Raw genomic sequence first — 20,162 nt, forward strand, 5'->3', positions numbered from 1 at the left:
AACCTGTTCAGCTAACCTACATGTTAACTCAGCAAAAAAAGAAACAGACCTTTTTTCAGGACACTGTCTTGTAAAAATCCAAATAACTTCACAAGATCTTCATTGTGAAGGGTTTAAACACTGTTTTTCATGCTTGTTCAATGAACCATAAACAATGAATGAACATGCACCTGTGGAACGGTCGTTAAGACACTAACAGCTTACAGACGGTAGGCGATTAAGGTCACAGTTATGAAAACTTAGGACACTAAAGAGGCCTTTCTACTGACTCTGAAAAACACCAAAAGAAAGATGCCCTGGGTCCCTGCTTATCTGTGTGAACATGCCTTAGGCATGCTGCAAGGAGGCATGAGCACTGCAGATGTGGTCAGGGCAATAAATGGCAATGCCCATACTGTGAGACGCCTAGGACAGCGCTACAGGGAGGCAGGACGGACAGCTGATCGTCCTCGCAGTGGCAGACCACGTTTAACAACACCTGCACAGGATCGGTACATCCGAACATCAGGTACAGGTACAGGATGGCAACAACAACTGCCTGAGTTACACCAGGAATGCACAATCCCTCCATCAGTGCTCAGACTGTCCGCAATAGGCTGAGAGAGGCTGGACTGAGGGCTTGTAGGCCTGTTGTAAGGCAGGTCCTCACCAAACATCACCGGCAACAACGTCGCCTATGGGCACAAACCCACCGTCGCTGGACCAGACAGGACTGGCAAAAAGTGCTCTTCATTGATGAGTTGCGGTTTTGTCTCACCTGGGGTGATGGTCGGATTCACGTTTATTGTCGAAGGGACGAGCGTTACACCGAGGCCTGTACTATGGAGCTCCAGGATCAAATTGGAGGTGGAGGGTCCGTCATGTTCTGGGGCAGTGTGTCACAGCATTATTGGACTGAGCTTGTTGTCATTGCAGGCGATCTCAATGCTGTGCGTCACAGGGAAGACATCCTCCTCCCTCATGTGGTACCCTTCCTGCAGGCTCATCCTGACATGAACCTCCAGCATGACAATGCCACCAGTCATACTGCTCGTTCTGTGTGTGATTTCCTGCTAGACAGGAATGTCATTGTTCTGCCATGGCCAGCGAAGACCCTGGATCTCAATCCCATTGAGCACGCCTGGGACCTGTTGGATTGGAGGGTGAGGGCTAGGGCCATTCCCCCCCAGAAATGTCCGGAAACTTGCAGGTGCCTTGGTGGAAGTATGGAGTAACATCTCACAGCAAGAACCGGCAAATCTGGTGCAGTCCATAAGGAGGTGCACTGCAGTACTTAATGCAGCTGGTGGCCACACCAGATACTGACTGTTACTTTTCATTATGACCACCTCTTTGTTCAGGGACACATTTCTGTTAGTCACATGTCTGTGGGACTTGTTCAGTTTATGTCTCAGTTGTTGAATCTGATGTTCATAAGATATTTACACATGTTAAGTTAGCTGAAAATAAAAACGCAGTTGACAGTTAGATGACATTTGTTTTTGCTGAGTTTATGTATACCTACACTAATAGGAACACTCTCTCTTACATTTACAGGATACAGACTGCTATAGGTAAAAAAAAAAAAAAAAGTTTTAACTCAAAAATGGTTTTAATACACAATGTGTAATCTGATACCAACCCTCAAGACACGCAGCATAGAGACAACACGACAATGGCACTTACTCTGGCTTTATCTAGTGAATGTAAAATGAACACGCACAAAATCCCAGCAGACAACCATTTATGGCATAAATGAATAGATAAAAGGAGACTTATTCAAATTCCAACGAATCAGCACTTTAATTGTTTCATACATTATATAACTGGACATTCTGTAAAGAAAACGTGGGGAAAAAGAAATAAAGTTTCTTAAAAACCATGCTTTTGGCTTAAACAATGACATGATCTTTATACATACAGTCAGAGCCCCACAACAGGAGAAAAAAAAAACAATACAACGCTTTGCATTTACATACATAGTAAGTAGACTGTCATTCACACACATACACAGCTCATGTCAATCAAAAGAACATCTGTAGAAATTCTCTCCTGAAATTTTGTTTGTTGGGCCCAGGTGAGGAAGTCAGTCTGTGGATCAGGAACACTTTCTGACACTGGCAGAGGGGAGGAAAAGGCTGATGGGATAATGTAGAGGTGAATGTGAGAGAGAGATGGCCGATGGGATAATGTAGAGGTGAATGTGAGAGAGAGATGGCCGATGGGATAATGTAGAGGTGAATGTGAGAGAGAGATGGCTGATGGGATAATGTAGATGTGAATGTGAGAGATATGGCTGATGGGATAATGTAGAGGTGAATGTGAGAGAGAGATGGCCGATGGGATAATGTAGAGGTGAATGTGAGAGAGATGGCTGATGGGATAATGTAGAGGTGAATGTGAGAGAGAGATGGCCGATGGGATAATGTAGAGGTGAATGTGAGAGAGATGGCTGATGGAATAATGTAGAGGTGAATGTGAGAGAGAGATGGCTGATGGGATAATGTAGATGTGAATGTGAGAGAGATGGCTGATGGGATAATGTAGAGGTGAATGTGAGAGATGGCCGATGGGATAATGTAGAGGTGAATGTGAGAGATGGCTGATGGGATAATGTAGAGGTGAATGTGAGAGAGATGGCTGATGGGATAATGTAGAGGTGAATGTGAGAGAGATGGCTGATGGGATAATGTAGAGGTGAATGTGAGAGAGATGGCCGATGGGATAATGTAGAGGTGAATGTGAGAGAGATGGCCGATGGGATAATGTAGAGGTGAATGTGAGAGAGAGATGGCTGATGGGATAATGTAGAGGTGAATGTGAGAGAGATGGCTGATGGGATAATGTAGAGGTGAATGTGAGAGAGAGATGGCCGATGGGATAATGTAGAGGTGAATGTGAGAGAGAGATGGCCGATGGGATAATGTAGAGGTGAATGTGAGAGAGATGGCTGATGGGATAATGTAGAGGTGAATGTGAGAGAGATGGCTGATGGGATAATGTAGAGGTGAATGTGAGAGAGATGGCTGATGGGATAATGTAGTGGTGAATGTGAGCGATGGCCGATGGGATAATGTAGAGGTGAATGTGAGAGAGATGGCCGATGGGATAATGTAGAGGTGAATGTGAGAGAGATGGCTGATGGGATAATGTAGAGGTGAATGTGAGAGATAGATGGCTGATGGGATAATGTAGTGGTGAATGTGAGAGAGAGATGGCCGATGGGATAATGTAGTGGTGAATGTGAGCGAGATGGCCGATGGGATAATGTAGTGGTGAATGTGAGAGAGATGGCCGATGGGATAATGTAGAGGTGAATGTGAGAGAGATGGCTGATGGGATAATGTAGAGGTGAATGTGAGAGAGATGGCTGATGGGATAATGTAGAGGTGAATGTGAGAGAGATGGCTGATGGGATAATGTAGAGGTGAATGTGAGAGAGATGGCTGATGGGATAATGTAGTGGTGAATGTGAGCGATGGCTGATGGGATAATGTAGCGGTGAATGTGAGCGAGATGGCTGATGGGATAATGTAGCGGTGAATGTGAGAGAGATGGCTGATGGGATAATGTAGAGGTGAATGTGAGAGATATGGCTGATGGGATAATGTAGTGGTGAATGTGAGAGAGATGGCTGATGGGATAATGTAGTGGTGAATGTGAGAGATGGCTGATGGGATAATGTAGAGGTGAATGTGAGAGAGATGGCTGATGGGATAATGTAGAGGTGAATGTGAGAGAGATGGCTGATGGGATAATGTAGAGGTGAATGTGAGAGAGATGGCTGATGGGATAATGTAGAGGTGAATGTGAGAGAGATGGCTGATGGGATAATGTAGAGGTGAATGTGAGAGAGATGCAGAGATAAGCTGTTAAGGGAGAGTGGAGGCAGAGAGGTATGATTCATTCAGTGGTTCACTGTATTATCATTCACCCAGAATGGAGTAATTCCCTCTCAGCACCGGTTCCCTCCCTTTCTCTCTCAGCACCGGTTCCCTCCCTTTCCCTCTCAGCACCGGTTCCCTCCCTTTCTCTCTCAGCACCGGTTCCCTCCCTTTCCCTCTCAGCACCGGTTCCCTCCCTTTCCCTCTCAGCACCGGTCTCCCTTTCCCTCTCAGCACCGGTTCCCTCCCTTTCCCTCTCAGCACCGGTTCCCTCCCTTTCCCTCCCTTTCCCTCTCAGCACCGGTTCCCTGCACTGATTCCCTCCCTTTCCCTCTCAGCACCGAGCACCGGTTCCCTCCCTTTCCTCTCAGCACCGGTTCCCTCCCTTTCCCCTCAGCACCGGTTCCCTCCCTTTCCTCTCAGCACCGGTTCCCTCCCTTTCTCTCTCAGCACCGGTTCCCTGACCGGTTCCCTCCCTTCTCTCTCAGCCCCGGTTCCCTCCCTTTCTCTATCAGCCCCGGTTCCCTTCACCCAGCCCCGGTTCCCTCCCTTTCTCTCTCAGCCCCGGTTCCCTCCCTTTCCCTAATTCCCTCTCTCAGCCCCGGTTCCCTCCCTTTCTCTCTCAGCCCCGGTTCCCTCCCTTCTCTCTCAGCCCCGGTTCCCTCCCTTTCTCTCTCAGCACCGGTTCCCTCCCTTTCTCTCTCAGCACCGGTTCCCTCCCTTTCCCTCTCAGCACCGGTTCCCTCCCTTTCTCTCTCAGCACCGGTTCCCTCCCTTTCCCTCTCAGCACCGGTTCCCTCCCTTTCCCTCTCAGCACCGGTTCCCTCCCTTTCTCTTCCAGTGCAGTTCTATCCCAACACCCTCTGCTGTGCGAAAATCACACCTCTACCAGACTGTTTCTATGCTCTTTAATCAACAACAAAAAAACAGGTGAAGAATCTAGTGGGGTAGTAATGTTGACCTGAAGGTTATGTTCCTGAAAGCTCAGCTCTCAATTTTATTTAAACCTTTTCCTGGACTTAAAAAGGTCCATGGATCATCATTTTTGGTGCAGGACTTGGCTTAATCTGGGCCTGGGAAACTGGCACTGAGAATAATGTTTTATAGCCTTGGTTTACACAGGAAGCTCAATTCTGATATATTTTTCTTCTTCTCTTTTGAGCAATCAGATTATCTTAGATTTAAAAAAAAAAAGAATTGGGCTGCCGGTGTAATCAGAGACAGAGTAAAATATACCCAAGATAGAAAGGTCTTTAATGTTTTTAGTCCCCAACACCCCAAAAGGAACATTCTATCTGTTGCGTCGGGCCAGTGTTTCAACATGCAGAATGTTCCGCATTTCGGTCTCAACCTTCAGAGGAACTACAGCTACAAAACAGTGTGAAGCCCCAGTGGGAAGCTCTAACTCTGGGTAACAGAGCCGGTGTTTACACAGGCAGGCCAATTCAGCTCTTTTGCCAATAATTGGCAATTTGACCAATCAGATCAGCTCTTTTGCCAATAATTGGTATTTTGACCAATCAGATCAGCTCTTTTGACAATAATTGGGGAAAAGATCAGAAGTGGGCGACTTGTGTAAAGACAGCCAGATAGAGTAAACCCAGTGAAGGACCAGCTCAATTCCTATCCACTGAATCTAAAACACATTGTCAACCTTGTACAGCACTGATTGGGCCTGTTGTTTATGGGAAACACAAAAGTCCTTAAATTTAGAGGTTGTTTATGGGAAACAACTGTGCTCCATGTAGAGGCTCATTGACAGAACTGTGTTGCTAAGGCGATCCTAGTAGAGACATTGATGCTCAGGGATAACAGACACCGATAACTTCAGTTAGAATAGCAGGTCTCACTGAACTAGGTGTTCAAAACAAAAGATCGATCAATCTCACCCCGCCTCCCCCCAAAAAATGCATAGTTCAGTGAGACCATGGAGCCGTTTACATCGACTCGTAATGTAATAGTGTCCAACCATTTTAAAACTAGTCGTTTTTCCGCTAGGCTAAAGCTCAAACTAGAAAAGGTGATTTGAAGATGAGAAATGCTACTTTTCCATCTACACTTACTTTTTTTGTTCCATAACATTTAATATTTCAACCACCTTAAGCCTCGACTTCCCTAGCAACATCAGATTAATTGATCACGGAGGAGAATTTCATTTTACACAATCGGTTACCTCAATGTGAGAGATTTTTTTTCTCTCCAGGAAAAACATTTAGATACTGATTTTTAGTTGTGGTTGAAATGGTCACATCAGGACATGGAAACCGCAATAAAAACAGAATATTGTAATATTCTTGTTCCAATGTTAGATTTCCATTTCCAAGCTAAACAAAATAATTTTTAGTGCCATTACCACCATGTGACCTCCCAACCATCTGGAATAAAGATTATAAACTCAAATAAACTAACACAGACAGAGAGACACACAAAGAGACCGACAGACAGAGACCGAAAGACAGAGAGAGCGAGAAAGAAACAGAGACAAAGGTCAGACTAAAACATCTTTACAGAGAACTGATTTTAAAACAAAGTGAAGTTCTGAACCAATGCACTTCATTGATTGTCCAACTTCCAAAAAAAGCAGACACTGAAACACACAGAGACTCAATTCAATTGACATGCTTTGGCCCATGTTGTGTCCAAGGTGAACCACAGGAAAAACATGGACTGTCCCAGAGGAACTCTGTCTCTGTGGACACCAATAACGGAGGGGGGAGCGTCGAGCTAGCAGGCAGCGTCCTCTTGCTGTTCTCTCCCTATGCCTGTGGGTGGCACTGTTCCACAAAACCCACCTCATGCTTCCTTCCTTCCTTCCTTCCTTCCATACACAGAAGTCAGTGTTTGCTGGACACGAAGAAAACAAAAAATTTAAACCAAACAAGAAAATGTGGCAAAAAAAAAAAAGCAGCAGAAACACAAACTCAGTCGATTTTGACGGCAGCGTAGATCTTCCGTATGAACATGTACGCTGCGTAAAAGCCGATTGTCCCTGTAAGGAGCCAGAAGGACAGGACCATGAGAGCCGTGTAGCCAAAGTACAACAGGGAAGGAATAAACTCCACGATGTCCAGCTGGAAGAGAAACACAACGTCAACTTGTTGTTAGACAGCTACCAGCCAATCTAAGCATGCTTAAAAAAAAAAAAAAAAAAATTTGGTTTTCAAACCTCATCTCAATAAGTCTTTGACATTTACCTTGTTGACAAAGTAGAAAATGGCGTAAACAAGAACGTAGAAGGCCGAGCCCCCTGATACCAGGAAGGTCCTCCACCACCACCGGTAGTCCTGCAGGAGACAGACAAGGCAGTTGGCAACTCTGTGACGTCACAACTAGTGGAGCGACCCACTCATCATACTACTATACCACCAGTCTTCTCTATCCAGTTCCACTGTCTCTGAACTTCTCTTCACACACACACACACACACACTTTTACTATGAAAAAGCCCCATCTATACACCCACACAGCAGGGCCCAGTCTCACCTCCGCACAGAGCTGGAAGTAGACCATGACGATACTAATCTGGGAGCAGGACACCACCAGGATGATGAACACCAGGAAGAGGAAACCAAACAGGTAGTAGAACTGGTTCTCCCAGATGGCCTGCAGAGGGAGAACAGATTACAGTCAGACAAACACCTCGTAGACCAGGGCCACGTACAGCAGAGACAACATGGGTTAGACCAGGGCCACGTACAGCAGAGACAACATGGGTTAGACCAGGGCCACGTACAGCAGAGACAACATGGGTTAGACCAGGGCCACGTACAGCAGAGACAACATGGGTTAGACCAGGGCCACGTACAGCAGAGACAACATGGGTTAGACCAGGGCCACGTACAGCAGAGACAACATGGGTTAGACCAGGGCCACGTACAGCAGAGACAACATGGGTTAGACCAGGGCCACGTACAGCAGAGACAACATGGGTTAGACCAGGGCCACGTACAGCAGAGACAACATGGGTTAGACCAGGGCCACGTACAGCAGAGACAACATGGGTTAGACCAGGGCCACGTACAGCAGAGACAACATGGGTTAGACCAGGGCCACGTACAGATCTGATTTGATTGGTTACTCTTCTGCTGCGGCCCATCAATGTGGATGGAGGCGTTTCCTGTGGTCCACGATGATCAACTCCTTGGTCTTTCTTGGTAAAGGGAGAAGTTGGAGACTACACTGCCAAGTCTCTAACCTCTTCCCTATCGCCGTTGGTGATCAGGCCTACCACTGCAGTGTCGTCAGCATAGTTGGGAGTTGGAGTGATGCTTGGCCACCAAGGGAGGAGGGGGCTAAGCACAAACCCCGCGAAGGGCCCACGTGTTGAGGGTCAGTGTGGCAGAAGTGTCATTGCCTACTTTCACCACCGGGCCCATGACGAAGTCCAGGATACAGTTGTAGAGGGAGGTGCTCAGTCCTTGGGTCTTGAGCTTAGTGATGAACTTGAGAAGGCATTATGGTGTTAATTAAACGCTGAGCTGTAGTCGATGAACACCATTCTCACAAAGGTGTTCCTTTTGCCCAGGTAGTAGAGCGCAGTGGATGGCAATTGAGATGGCATCATCGGTTGGGTCTAGGGTGGCTGGAGTTGATGTGCCATAACCCACCTCTTAAAGCACTTCATGATTACAGAGGAGTGCTACAGGGTGCTAGTCATTGTGGCAGGTAGCCTTAAGAGTTCTTGGGGACAGGAATGATGGTGGTCAACTTGTGGAGAAATCACAGACTGGAACAAGGAGAGGTTGAAAATGACTAGATATGCCTGCCAGCTGGCCTGAGCATGCTCTGAGAACGCACCCTGGAATACCATCCGGTCCCGTAGTCTTGAGTGTTGACCAGATACATTTAAAAAATATATATAATTTAGCAGACAATGTCACCCAGAGGGATTTACAGGAGCAATTAGGGTTAAGTGCCTTGCTCAAGGGCATCTGATGCTCCAGATACTAGTCAAAAGAAGGCCAGTTTTATTGCTTCTTCAATCAGAACAACAGTTTTCAGCTTTGCTAACATACTTGCAAAAGGGTTTTCTAATGATCAGTTAGCCTTTTGAAATGATAAACTTGGATTAGCTAACACAACGTGCCATTGGAACTTGGGATGGCTGGAGCCTTTGACATTTTTTAGGGCCTTCCTCTTACACCGCCTGGTACAGAGCTCCTGGATGGCAGGGAGTTAAGCCCCAGTGATGGACTGCGCCGTACGCACTACCCTCTATAGCGCCTTGCAGACTTACGCCAAGCAGTTGCCGTACCAAGCGGTGATGCATCCAGTCAAGATGCTCTCGATGATGCAGCTGTAGAACACACCATCTGTTGTTGAAGAGACTTCCCCTCTGGATTCCTCTGAATCCAACCGCCCGTTCTCGGGAATCCAACCGCCCGTTCTCGGGAATCCAACCGCCCGTTCTCGGGAATCCAACCGCCCGTTCTCGGGAATCCAATCGCCCGTTCTCGGGAATCCAATCGCCCGGTCTCGGGAATCCAATCGCCCGGTCTCGGGAATCCAATCGCCCGGTCTCGGGAATCCAATCGCCCGGTCTCGGGAATCCAATCGCCCGTTCTCGGGAATCCAATCGCCCGTTCTCGGGAATCCAATTGCCTGTCTGCTCAGTGAATGGAGAACCCATCGACTTGGATACCCCTCCAGGGCTATCTTCAGAAAAACATATTGCTGTTGTGAGAGGCCTTTTAACAAATCCGCGATCGGAAGTCATCCGTTTTATTTATCAAGTGACTGAACACAGCGGTGGCCTGTTTTCGTTCTCCTTAAGTCTCAACAGCACACCCCTCTCCTGCCTTTTCCCACACCCATTTCTCCTCTTGGGTGGCTCTTGGGCCAGCGGTACACAAAGAACCCTGGGCAGATGAGTCAAAGTCGAAGCCGGAATTGAGGTTAGTAATTGCTGACGTGATGTTCAAAAGTTATTGTCGGTCTTAAGAAACGATAGAAACAAAATGCATCTCATCTTGTACAGCTAAAACGGCTCGGAGCCATTCACCATACAGTGACGCCTTTATATAATAAACTGCAATGATTTCTGATTGACTCTCTTGTTTGTTCACCTGGAAATTCCTCTTCCAACAAGCTAATAGGAGAGGACTTCTACTCACACTGAAAATGAAGAAGAGTTCAATGAACATGGCACCAAACGGTAGAATCCCGGCCATCAGAATTCTTCCGGAAGGGAAAAGAGAAAATGTGTTAAACCAAAACACAGTTCATCCAAACGACTGTGTTTAATGAACTCCTACGACTGAATATAAGAGGACGTTCTACACGAAAAGACGAGTATACACGGATTGCTGCAGAGCAGTAGGCAGGCTTGACAAGGACACTCACCCCACAAACTTGTTCATGTACCAGCGCTGCTCAGGCACCTGGCGAGGGATCTGATTGGTGCGGACGGGGTTATCGTACGGCTGCTTGCGGAAACCAAAGTAGTAGCCCAAGTAGACCAGCGGCATGGAGATACCGAACCACATGCAGAGTAGAGCCAGCATGGTGGTGAAGGGGACCTGAGGAGGGAAGACGACACAGGTTGATATGGTCCACAACACCTGTCCTTGCTCTGAGGGCGGTAGACTGAATGTGTTGATGATATTCAGGGAACACGTGTATTCCGGCTCATTGTGGAGAATTATAAAGCATGTGGATTTGACATATTATCAATGTCTCGTGTGAAAAACCAATGGCCCTCTGGGTCAAAGACAGTGGTCCCATAGACAGTGGTCCCCATAGACAGTGGTCCCCATAGACAGTGGTCCCCATAGACAGTGGTCCCCATAGACAGTGGTCCCCATAGACAGTGGTCCCCATAGACAGTGGTCCCATAGACAGTGGTCCCCATAGACAGTGGTCCCATAGACAGTGGTCCCCATAGACAGTGGTCCCCATAGACAGTGGTCCCCATAGACAGTGGTCCCCATAGACAGTGGTCCCCATAGACAGTGGTCCCCATAGACAGTGGTCCCATAGACAGTGGTCCCCATAGACAGTGGTCCCCATAGACAGTGGTCCTATAGACAGTGGTCCCCATAGACAGTGGTCCCCATAGACAGTGGTCCCCATAGACAGTGGTCCCCATAGACAGTGGTCCCCATAGACAGTGGTCCTATAGACAGTGGTCCCCATAGACAGTGGTCCCATGGAAAGTGAATGTGTAGATAGACAGTGGTCCTATAGACAGTGGTCCTATAGACAGTGGTCCTATAGACAGTGGTCCTATAGACAGTGGTCCTATAGACAGTGGTCCCATAGACAGTGGTCCCATAGACAGTGGTCCCATAGACAGTGGTCCCATAGACAGTGGTCCCATAGACAGTGGTCCCATAGACAGTGGTCCCCTAGACAGTGGTCCCCTAGACAGTGAATGTGTTGATAGACAGTGGGCCTGTATGTAGGAGACTAGCTAGCTCACAGCTCCAGACGAGTGCTCTCCCCAGATGAAACAGTTGAGGACGAAGCAGATGGAGAAGACCACAGCCGGGTACAGAGTGGCCGTCTGCAGGCAGAGCAGAAACACACAGTTACACACGAATAGTAGGCAACCGGACACGAAGTTTGATTAGAAATAATATGCCCATTAGTCATTGATAGTGTTTGAAATACTCACACAGAAAGCACCTTTCTTCCACCGATGACCTTTCAGCGTGCGGTAGAGTCTGCCAGCGAAGTACCCACCGAACACTCTGGAAGAAAAAACAGTCATATTGATGCCTCTCCCAGTGTATAGACAGAGCGAAGCCAGAGGCCCAATCCCAAACAGAGAGAGTCACCCTCCTTACGTCTCAGGCCCAATCCCAAACAGAGAGAGTCACCCTCCTTACGTCTCAGGCCCAATCCCAAACAGAGAGTCACCCTCCTTACGTCTCAGGCCCAATCCCAAACAGAGAGTCACCCTCCTTACGTCGCAGGCACAATCCCAAACAGAGAGAGTCACCCTCCTTACGTCTCAGGCCCAATCCCAAACAGAGAGAGTCACCCGCCTTACGTCTCAGGCCCAATCCCAAACAGAGAGTCACCCGCCTTACGTCTCAGGCCCAATCCCAAACAGAGAGTCACCCCAAACAGAGAGAGTCACCCTCCCCTACGTCTCAGGCCCAATCCCAAACAGAGAGTCACCCTCCTTACGTCTCAGGCCCAATCCCAAACAGAGAGTCACCCTCCTTACGTCTCAGGCCCAATCCCAAACAGAGAGTCACCCTCCTTACGTCTCAGGCCCAATCCCAAACAGAGAGAGTCACCCGCTTTACGTCTCAGGCCCAATCCCAAACAGAGAGAGTCACCCGCCTTACGTCTCAGGCCCAATCCCAAACAGAGAGAGTCACCCTCCTTACGTCTCAGGCCCAATCCCAAACAGAGAGAGTCACCCTTCTTACGTCTCAGGCCCAATCCCAAACAGAGAGAGTCACCCTCCTTACGTCTCAGGCCCAATCCCAAACAGAGAGAGTCACCCTCCTTACGTCTCAGGCCCAATCCCAAACAGAGAGAGTCACCCTCCTTACGTCTCAGGCCCAATCCCAAAATGGACCCCTATTCACTTGTGAAGATTTGATTGGTATAAGTAATATGGTGAAACTTCCAACTAGCCTATACGGTAAATCGCTCAACAATGCCGCATCGCTTACACCCAACACCTCCTCTCAGATCTCCACAAGTGCATAGGGGTCCATTTTGGGATTGGGCCTGAGACATAAGGAGGGCGACTCTCTCGTCTTACCCCATGAACATGAACAGAAAGCAGGAAGTGGTCATCAGGGCCCCTCTACTGGAAGGAGACAGCATCCCCAACATGGCCACGACTACAGGACAGATAAAACACAACAGCTCCACGTCACAGAGACACACAGGCGACCAGGCTTTCATCTCCAGCTGTAGTGGCTGGATCAAATCCAGAGATTACAATTCCTTGGTGAAAACAGCTGTTGGTAGATAAGAGTGCTTTTGAAACGAGGTTCTAGAAGTCTGTTTACAGATCACACTCACAGATGACGATGAGAATCATGCAGAAGAGCTGTATGCCTGAGCCCAGCAGAGAGCTGAGGATCATGGGATACTGTGGAGGTCTGAACACGTCACCATGGACATTCTTCCAGCCCGACTCCTCCATGGTGTCCTCCTATCGAAGATAGGCATTGGTCAAGATATCTTAGAGACACACTACCCACAACAGGAAGTAAATACTCATCTCGAGAGGGTGGACATATGGCACATTTTAAATCCTAATCTCTTCAGTCTCACAATTATTTAACTGAGACTCTCCCTGAAGCTGCAACCACACACGCAAAGTGCTGTCAAATGCCAAAGCCATGTCATGTTTAGCAGAGTGAGTGGGGTCTCTTACTATGTCATCCTCTCTGTTGTAGTTGGCGATGTCCTTCCTCAGGGTCCTGATGATGATCATACTGAGGATCCCAGAGAGGAAGAAGACCACCACCACTGAGTTGACGATGGAGAACCAGTGGATCTGCACGTCGCTCATGGTCAGGTAGGTGTCCCAGCGAGATGCCCACTTCACCTGGCTCTCCTACAGGGGAGGAGGGAGAGACAAACAGGGGGTCAAGTCAGGCCATTGATAATTCTTTAGGCAGAGTCCCAACGAGACCAAGGGATCTTTGTCTAGAGAACCTTCCATTAGAAGGCAAGCAATTACATAATCAAGGCAGGAGCCTAGAAAACACAAAAGAACCATCATAAATAAGCACATTCCTCAGTGAAGAGGACCCAACAATGTAGCTAGCCAAGCCAAGTCCCATTTTATTTCAAGTGTATCCCAACATCTCAACACTTTACAGATAACAATTCTAAATCTTTACTGTTGCTCAGACTCTGGGACCTAAAGAAGGGCCGCGCAGAGAAGGGCCGCGCAGAGAAGGGCCGCACAGAGAAGGGCCGCACAGAGAAGGGCCGCACAGAGAAGGGCCGCACAGAGAAGGGCCGTGCCACTTACCTCCCAGCGGACAGAGTAGGTGAAGAGAACCTCATTCTCCTTGGAGGGGTCAATCTCCTGAGGAGCTGAGTTAGTGGCCTCAGGCAGGGTACACAACCCCTTATCAGCCTTCAGGTCTGCAGAAGTATCCAGACAGAGACAATTAACACATGGGAAGGGAAGGGTAGAAACACAGAGGCTCTATTATCTAACGCTTGTCACTGTGTTTAATGGGCTTGAATAAACCGTTCGTACCTCAGACAGGACAGGGTTGCTGTGTAACTTCACCTTTACACTGGGGAGAACCAGCTCAACTTACCCTCCACCTTGACACTCTGGGGAACCACCTCAAAACGTACAACTCTGTAGTTGTGCTCTTCCTCCTCCTCCAGCTTCTCCTTGTGGTAGTAGATGATGAAAGACAGGTGGTTGTGAAGGTAGAACTATAGTAGAAAGAACAGAATGAAGGACAAGTGGTTACAGTTGAAGTCGGGAAGTTTACATACACCTTAGCCAAATACATTTCAACTCAGTTTCACAATTCCTGATATTTAATCCTAATAAAAATTCCTTGTTTTAGTTCAGTTAGGATCACCAGTTTATTTTAAGCATGTGAAATGTCAGAATAATAGTAGAGAAAATGATTTCAGCTTTTATTTCTTTCATCACATTCCCAGTGGGTCAGAAGTTTACATATACTAATTGTATGTAATTAGTGTTCGGTAGCATTGCCTTTAAATTGTTTAACTTGGGTCAAACGCTTTGGCTAGCCTTCCACAAGCTTCCCACAATAAGTTGGGTGAATCTTGGCCCATTTCTCCTGACAGAGCTGGTCTAACTGAGTCAGGTGTGTAGGCCTCCTTGCTCAAACACGCCTTTTCAGTTCTGCCCACAACTTTTCTATAGGTGAGGTCAGGGCTTTGTGATGGCCACTCCAATACATTGACTTTGTTGTCCTTAAGCCATTTTGCCACAACTTTGGAAGTATGCTTGGGGTCATTGTCCATTTGGAAGACCCATTTGCAACCAAGCTTTAACTTCCTGACTGATATATGATAGATGTTGCTTCAATATATCCACATAATTTTCCTCCCTCATGATGCCATCTATTTTGTGAAGTGCACCAGTCCCTCCTGCAGCAAAGCACCCCCACAACATGATGCTGCCACCCCCGTGCTTCACGGTTGGGATGGTGTTCGTCGGCTTGCAAGCCTCCCCCTTTTTCCTCCAAACATAACGGTGGTCATTATGGCCAAACAGTTCCATTTTTGTTTCATCAGACCAGAGGACATTTCTCCAAAAAGTACAATCTTTGTCCCCATGTGCAGTTGCACATCGTAGTCTGGCTTTTTTTAATGGCCGTTTTGGAGCAGCGGCTTCTTCCTTGCTGAGCGGCCTTTTCAGGTTATGTCATTACAGGACTCGTGTTACTGTGGATATAGATACTTTTGTACATGTTTCCTCCAGCATCTTCACAAGGTCATTTGCTGTTGTTCTGGGATTGATTTGCACTTTTCACACCACAATACGTTCATCTCTAGGAGACAGAAGGCATCTCCTTCCTGAGCGGTATGACGGCTCTGTGATCCCATGGTGTTTATACTTGCGTACTATTGTTTGTACAGATGAACGTGGTACCTTCAGGCGTTTGGAAATTGCTCCCAAGGATGAACCAGACTTGTGGAGGTCTACAATTTTTGTGGAGGTCTTGGCTGATTTATTTGGATTTTCCCATGAGGTCAAAATGAGGCACTGAGATTGAAGGTAGGCCCTGAAATACATCCACAGGTACACCTCCAATTGACTCAAATGATGTAAATTAGCCTATCAGAAGCTTCTAAAGCCATGACATCATTTTCTGGAATTCTTCACGCTGTTTAAAGGCACAGTCAACTTTGTGTATGTAAACTTCTGACCCACTGGAATTGTGATACAGTGAATGATAAGTGAAATAATCTGTCTGTAAACAATTGTTGGAAAAATAACTTGTCATGCACAAAGTAAATGTCCTAACCGACTTGCCAAAACTATAATTTGTTAACAAGAAATATGTGGAGTGGTTGAAAAACAATTGACTGACTCTGACCTAAGTGTATGTAATCTTCCGACTTCAACTGTATGTAGGGAGAACTATAGTAGAGAGACTACAGAACGCAAAGGTTTATACACTAAAGATAACTACTGGACAACAAGAGCTGTTCTGTAGTAGACAAGCAAAATTCAGAGTTCCGTGTCCATACTCTCTCTCCATGCTTTAACTAGCAAGGAGGTTCTGTACCTTGCTGCTCTCAGTGAAGCCCAGTCTGTAGCCGTGTTCAAACTGAACATCCTTCACCACGTCCTTCTCCTCCTCTGCCTCTTTGTTGGGGTAGAACTCCAGTCGAGTGGCCACTGGGAGGTTGTCTGCGATGCTGAGTTTATAGACCGGATTAACATGGAGCCTACAGCAGCATCTTACTTACACAGTCACCTGACTACTGGACAGAGTAATGAGGAAGGAAGGGTACTCACAGGTGAACATAGTACTCTTCCTGGATGCGCTCAGCCACCAGCTTGCTCTGCTGCACGTTGAGTTTCAGCTTGGCACAAACCACCTTACACTTCCTGTCCTGGGTCATGAGTACCGAGTAGGGGGTGTTCACAATACGATCCCCGCGTAACACCTCCCCTGTGCACGCACACAAACAAACACACAGTTAGCAGGAGCTCATGGTGTGGGTATTTATGCGTAACAGAATCCCATACATAGACAACAGAAATCAATGCTTTAGAACACTGTACACAACACAGTAAACATTCCAAACGATGACACTATGCATAGAACAACACTTCTACATGTGAGGAGAACAGAGAGAGCTGCTTACTTACCCAGGTTCTCAGCTTTGTAGACCACTTTATCAGGCTGACAGAAGGGCAGGGAGTAGTATTCATATGGAAGCTGAGTCCGGGAGCTGGTCAGCTTCACGGCCTGGGGGGGGGGGGAATCAGTGGGCCACATTCAATTGAGTGACTGACTGCTTGACCTGCCAAACACATGCCAATAGGCTACACAACCAATACTAGTATCCACCTCAGTCTGCCTTGGAGCTAACAAGCTTTAGGCCATCTATCAAGCTTAGACAATAACACAGTTCAGCATACCTAGAAAACCCCCCAAAAATATGCTAACTAACTTAGTGAAACCACAACAAGCCACGGCAGAATAGAGTACTATATACCTGATGAAGCATAAGAGGGCTAGAACTAGGCTAAAAAGGTTTGGTTGTTTAACTTACCTTAATCTCTACAGCACTGTTCTGGTGGAAGTTCATAGGAGCAACTCCAGGCACGTAAAAGGGCTGGACCCCTCCAGGCAACATGGACAACAGCAGCAGGGCCAACCACGTCTCCTTCAACACAACAAACAGTCAATGGACTAGTTGGTCAATCTATACGAAGAAGCTTTTGATTAGAACTAAAATGTTTGCCCCTGGCAGAAGGAGGTCAGAAGGTGGCTTTTTTTGGACCTGAATACCAAAACACTCAGTAGATAAGAGTTGCTCAGAGTTGACGCATTTGAATTGATATTGAACAATCATGTTGCCACATAGCTGCTTTAGACATTAAGAAATCAATGGACTGGAGATGCCTTTGGGATATGTAAAGGTGGGACTAATGTTCACACACACACACACACACACACACAGAGGCCGTGATCTTAATCGCATCCAAATTGACTAGCCTTCTGGGCACACACACACAGTACAATCCAAGGTGGCTTGATGACTTAGACACAACTTTGAGACTGTACTTTACATAGGACTACATCTAACCAGTCACAAATAAGACTAAGTCTACACATCCCAATGATTGTATAGGAACACTCCTAATGTTTGAACAGGATCTTCTGGTTTTACTTACAGTAACACAACCGCATGTCAAATATTAGTACAGAGTGAGAGATGGATATCACCCTTTCACTTAACTAATATCACACCAGTCAAGCCTGATTTTCCTTTCCTGTGTGGAGTGCTTGTTTACACAACCACTAGCCATGAATGTATGACCAAAACCATACATATGGACTGGTCTGGGAGGGGTGAGGATTAGCATTTATGTGATAGACAGGGAAACAATAACAGTTAAAAGCTAAATGTTGATTTTTTTTAATGTAACTTTTATTTAACTAGACTAGGCAGTTAAGAACAAATTATTATTTACAATGACGGCCTACACCGGCCAAACCGGGACGACGCTGGGCCAATTGTGGACTCCCAATCACAGCCGATTGTGATACAGCCTGGATTCGAACCAGGGTGTCTGTAGTGACACCTCTTTTAATTTTTGTTTATTTAACTAGGCAAGTCAGGTAAGAACAACATCTTATTTATAATGACAGCCTACCGGGGAACAGTGGGTTAACTGCCTTGTTCAGGGGCAGAATGACAGATTTCTACCTTGTCAGCTCAGGGATTTGATCTGGCAACCTTTTGGTTACTAGTCCAATTCTCTAACCACTAGGCTACCTTACATTTACATTTAAGTCATTTAGCAGACGCTCTTATCCAGAGCGACTTACAAATTGGTGCATTCACCTTATGACATCCAGTGGAACAGTCACTTTACAATAGTGCCGCCTAAACCTGCCGCCTAACACATATGCAGCGCCTTAGACCGCTGCGCCACTCGGCAGTCCGTTGATGATGAAAACAATAACAAAACAAACTTAAAAACTCAATGCATCTTATCAATCGCGTCTCAAATGAATAATGAGTAAAATACCTCCGTTTACGAATGGGTGCATGAAAACATCTCCACACTGATAATAGCTAGCATTTATATAAAATATATAGTTGAGACATGTCGACTAAGCAACAGCAGCTAGATAGTTACTCTAAGAAAGGACATACTCTTTGGTTAAGCTTATAGAATACATAAATCAACCCGGAAATGCATAGCTCACTAGTTGCCAGCCACATACTAGTTAGCATTAACCATCTAACACTACCTAGTTAAACTGCCCCCTTTTGTCTGGGCTCTGGTCCTCGAACTAACTAGCTGCCACATAAAAACTAACTAGCAACCTACCTATGTTTCGCATTTCCAGTACAACTTTTAGCAAGCGTGTACGTAGCTAGGCAAGTTAGAGAACGATGGTTGTGTTGTTGGCAAAGCCAGCTAACGTTAGCCTAGCTACGCCAAAGGGCTACTAAACGCTGTCACAACGAGATTATTAACGACCTGTGTCTAACTGCAATTGAAATACATGTCATGTTTGTTCCATATACAAAGTACGAACTAGGTAACTAGCTAGTTAGGTACATTGTATTTTTTGTCTTGGCTGGCTAGCGTCGTCAACATCCCCTGCTTGCTGCACCGTTGACAAATCAATGTAGAAAGACAGCTCATAGAAATGTCGTTAAATCATGACTCTAAATTTCACGTGGTAAAAAGTACAGTCGCATATTAACACAACCACATGCTTCTATTTGAAGGTAGATAGCGGAACAGATGTGTGTAAGAACAATATATATATATATATTTCCTGTTCACTTACCATCGCCGCGGCCGCCATCTTGAATACACGTGTCATTCGTGACGTCACGTGATCCCCATGAGCAGCAAAATGTGTTGATAGTGCTAGCTAGTTAGCTAGTGTCATCTAGTGACAGCAATTTATACTGAACAAAATATAAACAAATCATACAACAATTTCAAATATTTTACTGAGTTACAGTTCATATATGGAAATAAGTCAATTGAAATACATTCATTAGGCACTAATCTATGTGTTTCACATATGACTGGGAATACAGATATGCATCTGTTGGTCACAGATACCTTTATTTTAAAAAAAAGGTAGGGGAGTGGATCAGAAAACCAGTCAGTACCTGGTGTGACCACCATTTGCCTCATGCAGCACGACACATCTCCTTCGCATTGAGTAGATCAGACTGTGGAATGTTGTCCCACTCCTTTTCAATGACTGAAAAGTTGCTGGATATTGGCTGGAAGTGGAACACACTGTCGTACATGTTAATCCAGAGCATTCCAAACATGCTCAATGGGTGACATGTCTGGTGAGTATGCAGGCCATGGAAGAACTGGGACATTTTTAGCTTCCAAGAAATGTGTACAGATCCTTGCATTATCATGGTGGAACATGAGGTTATGGTGGCGGATGAATGGCATGACAGTTTTATTTTATTTATTTAACTTGAAAATTCAGTTAAGAAAAAAAATATTATTTACAATGAAGGCCTAGGAACAGTGGGTTAACTGCCTTGTTCAGGGGCAGAACGACAGATTTTTGCCTTGTCGGCTCAGGGATTCAATCTAGCAAACTTTTCGGTTACTGGCCAAATGATCTAACCATTAGGCTACCTGCCA

The 20,162-nt window shown here is 46.3% G+C and overlaps 2 protein-coding genes across 2 annotated transcripts; both read right to left on the bottom strand.

Annotated features, from left to right (window-relative positions):
* Positions 1-1,763: 1,763 nt before the first annotated feature.
* LOC127912611 (uncharacterized) lies at positions 1,764-5,202 on the bottom strand. Its single transcript, XM_052482631.1, has 3 exons — positions 5,185-5,202; positions 3,293-3,687; positions 1,764-2,676 (listed from the first exon to the last, which is right to left on the bottom strand). The coding sequence occupies exons 1-3, from the start codon at positions 5,200-5,202 to the stop codon at positions 2,004-2,006; spliced, it is 1,086 nt and encodes a 361-aa protein (XP_052338591.1). The 3' UTR covers positions 1,764-2,003.
* On the bottom strand, positions 4,757-19,428 carry LOC118376467 (transmembrane 9 superfamily member 4). Its single transcript, XM_052481604.1, has 17 exons — positions 19,330-19,428; positions 17,069-17,182; positions 16,662-16,761; positions 16,305-16,461; positions 16,072-16,204; positions 14,113-14,236; positions 13,815-13,930; positions 13,209-13,391; positions 12,851-12,983; positions 12,585-12,666; positions 11,478-11,553; positions 11,283-11,366; positions 10,205-10,380; positions 9,976-10,039; positions 7,346-7,465; positions 7,058-7,147; positions 4,757-6,934 (listed from the first exon to the last, which is right to left on the bottom strand). The coding sequence occupies exons 1-17, from the start codon at positions 19,363-19,365 to the stop codon at positions 6,785-6,787; spliced, it is 1,938 nt and encodes a 645-aa protein (XP_052337564.1). The 5' UTR covers positions 19,366-19,428; the 3' UTR covers positions 4,757-6,784.
* Positions 19,429-20,162: the final 734 nt, after the last annotated feature.

This window comes from Oncorhynchus keta, chromosome 27 (genome assembly GCF_023373465.1).
Source record: "Oncorhynchus keta strain PuntledgeMale-10-30-2019 chromosome 27, Oket_V2, whole genome shotgun sequence".
Lineage (NCBI taxonomy): Eukaryota > Metazoa > Chordata > Actinopteri > Salmoniformes > Salmonidae > Oncorhynchus > Oncorhynchus keta.